Source organism: Atta cephalotes (assembly GCF_000143395.1).
Source record: "Atta cephalotes unplaced genomic scaffold scaffold00023, whole genome shotgun sequence".
NCBI classification, from domain to species: domain Eukaryota; kingdom Metazoa; phylum Arthropoda; class Insecta; order Hymenoptera; family Formicidae; genus Atta; species Atta cephalotes.
Genome location: NW_012130087.1, coordinates 765,062 through 768,343, shown reverse-complemented (window position 1 = coordinate 768,343; position 3,282 = coordinate 765,062). Strand labels below are relative to the sequence as shown.

At 26.4% G+C, this 3,282-nt stretch overlaps 1 protein-coding gene across 1 annotated transcript; it reads right to left on the bottom strand.

The window, feature by feature from the left end:
- Positions 1 to 743: 743 nt before the first annotated feature.
- On the bottom strand, positions 744 to 1,610 carry LOC105619827 (coiled-coil domain-containing protein 12). The gene is made up of 3 exons (XM_012201344.1): positions 1,470 to 1,610; positions 1,253 to 1,391; positions 744 to 1,003 (listed from the first exon to the last, which is right to left on the bottom strand). The coding sequence occupies exons 1-3, from the start codon at positions 1,595 to 1,597 to the stop codon at positions 830 to 832; spliced, it is 441 nt and encodes a 146-aa protein (XP_012056734.1). The 5' UTR covers positions 1,598 to 1,610; the 3' UTR covers positions 744 to 829.
- Positions 1,611 to 3,282: the final 1,672 nt, after the last annotated feature.

The window sequence follows — 3,282 nt, the reverse complement described above, 5'->3', positions numbered from 1 at the left end:
TTGCATTAATTCTCTTCGCTGGTAATTGAAATCTTTAAAACAGGTGCGCGTACATATATATAATCTACATATATATAAAATATAATTTACATCTACATATACAAGATATAGACATTGAAGCCAATGTTTTTTGTCGTATTAGACTGCATTAAAGCATCTACCTCGTTTATATATTTTTATCAATACTAAAGTCAGATATTGGTATTAATCAAAATTTAATTTTTTCTTTCTACACTGTCTACTATATTGCCTAATTTATAATAATTTATATATTTTAAATTGTTTATTGACTACATGAAAAAGATTTATGTAAACTTAATGTCAACAACAATAAGTAAAAATTTTTTGTAAACTTAATATTAAAAAATATAACACTTGCTTGCAAGGTACTATTGATATTTTGATTGTGAATTTTGGTTCACAGACAAATTTAACCTTGTAAAAAATAAATAAAATAAATACAATCCGATTTTTATGATAGTAAAAACATTGTTGCAACAAACAAGGCTTGACAAATATACCAGAATTTTTGTTCAGATTTTCATACAATCCGGACCAATAAAAAGTTTTCGAAAATCCCTGATGGAAGAATTTAAATTCATATTGCCTGTGTTAAGATTTTTAATAGAATTTATGTCATGTACTTTGTGTGAGCGAGTTAAAGCAAGCGATTATTTAATTCATAAGAAGTTATATAAATTATTTAAATACTCCATGTGTTACATATAAGAAATAACGATGAATTATAAATAGATTATTGAATATATATTTTATAAATAAGAAAATACACAATTTATTACAAAATATATATGTTTTTTATACAATACTATCATTCTTTATGATTATTTACATAAGCTGCTAGATCTTGTTGGCCTCGTTTGAGACGTGCCCTCACTTCTTCCGCTATTGCTTTTTGCGTTCTCCTTTCTAATATTTCTAATTTTTTGGCTATATCTCGTTTTAAATCCCAATCAGGCTTTCTCGGTGCTAAATTACTTATATCCTAGTAAATAATAAAGAATCAATTCTAAGAAATCGTAGAATCATAGAATACTCCAATAATATGATATAGCCATATCGAGAAAATACATAATATTTGATACAAAAGCTTTAATAAATTATCTTTGATCTGATGGATTTTTTCAACAATTTTCCAAATGAATTTGTAACAAAAATTATATATATTGAGGGAGTGCTCATCAGATAAGAAGGTACAAGGATATATGTTGTAAGATATTTCCCTCCAACTTACCAGTTCCTCGATAACCACTTTACTGTTTGCAGCGTCCAGCTGTTCTTGAACTACAGATTCCACATCTCCAGGCTTCGCATCCTCTATCATATTACTTTTCAAGTTTTCATCCTGCGGTTTGTAACTCCGAAATTTTGGCCTGAAAATACAAGATTTTGAGCAATTCGGTAGCGATGTGAGGTTAGATTTACATCTGCATTACTAAAACGAAGTTTACTTCGGCAAGTTTTCAATCATGTCGTTCGCATTTTCTTTGCCCTCTTCATTCTTTCTCTTGAGTGCCTGAAGTCGTTCTTTTCTTTTTAAAGCCTCCTCCTCTAACGAGCCAATTTTCTCCTCCGTCATTTTTAAACACACAAATAAAATAATAATCTACAGATGACACTTCGATAATAACACTAGTGACTCTAGGGTAAAAAGTTGGACAACTGTTGGGAATCCATATTCCTAGAGGAACCGAATTTTTCGCACGTACGCGGTGAATTTGATTTGAATAAAGAATGCTGAGTTATTTGAAGAAAAAAAAAAAGATTTTCAAATATTTAAATAAAAAGTATATATATTTTTATATAAAATATATTTAATAATATTTTATATTTTTATATAAAATATTATTAAGTATATATTTCATTTAACAGAAATTGTAAAAAATAGAAACATTTATGCAAAAATAAGGAAAACTGTTCAAAATATTTAGATATGTAAATGTATTTATTTAATTGTTAAATTAAGTAATTATAATAGAATTTATTTAAAAGTGGTAATTGTTGAAATAATTATTGATAACAGTCGGCTTTGTATTTAGAAATACAATATGTGTTCACAAATATTATTAATATTAATGATGTTAACGTTCGTATCAATTTTTGATAATAAGTTATACAAATTTATTAGAATTATTTTGGAAATTTTTTTGAAATTAATTTATGTTTTTGGGAAAAAGTGTTTCATATAATTATATATAATTATATAAAAATTGATATACTTTATATACAATTATATATAATTATATATAACATATGTCCATTTAACATGTACACATAACATTTTTTTCCGAGTTTGAATTTGTGATTCTCTCATATTTTTTCAATATCTCAATAACTTATAAAAGAAAAAGAAAGAGACTATTATTCTCTCATTATTGTAATTTTAAGATCAGTATGGTTTTTTACAAAATTTTTCTACGTATATATAATTTATAAAAAATATATATTTTAATATTAATATGATTTTTTAATTAAAATTTTTCTAACATATATATATTTATTATATATGTTTTAATAAAGTTTTTATATTTTTACAATTCTTGATTTACAAAATAAAATGACCGTTCTTTTAAACAAATTAGTTTATTAACATTTATACACAAGAATTCGTACAATTCAGCATCAGATAAATTATAAGCAAATTATATCGAGATTATATCTAACGCTATCTTATACTTTATTTTAATGTTATTTTAATTTTACGTTATTTTAATGTTACATTCAGTCGCGCAAGCCGCAGCTCGCGCTTGTAAAGGACTCGCATTTATGAACGAATCACCATCAACTTTCGCTCACGCAGTCACTCTCGCCGAAGGTGCATCGCATCCAACATCAATTTCAGTTTCGAGACAAAGCTTAAATCTTTAATCAAGGCGGATTTATCGTTACTCAGCGCAATACTAGAGATTTATGTAGCGTTACATGTAATAACGCTCGAACATCAAATCGAACTAATAAATAGAGTTGCGGAAATGATTCATGCAGATGTTATCAGATTTTTTTAAGAGAGAGAATTTAGAAGAAAGAGAATAGCAAAATGCATTCTTTCCAATACGAATAAAAAAAAATGCATATCATGTAGGAGATAACGAGAAAAATTCTAATGATCTTTTTGCTTGATAATTATAATGATATCGAAAAGACATTTGATAATGTGATTACTTATAAGTTTAAATAAACTTTTTAGTAAAACAAAAAAAAGAGAGATGCCGATGTCCCACGAGATTCGCTGATTCGCCCGTCGGGTGAAATCACGGATCTGTG

What these genes read in the sequence shown, in the direction of transcription:
- LOC105619827 (XM_012201344.1), bottom strand. Translation starts at nt 1,597, where the DNA reads ATGACGGAGGAGAAAATTGGCTCGTTAGAGGAGGAGGCTTTAAAAAGA. An exon ending in ATGATTGAAAACTTGCCGAA is followed by an intron (nt 1,392 to 1,469) that starts GTAAACTTCGTT and finishes TTGTATTTTCAG; the next exon opens with GCCAAAATTTCGGAGTTACA. An exon ending in AAGTGGTTATCGAGGAACTG is followed by an intron (nt 1,004 to 1,252) that starts GTAAGTTGGAGG and finishes ATTATTTACTAG; the next exon opens with GATATAAGTAATTTAGCACC.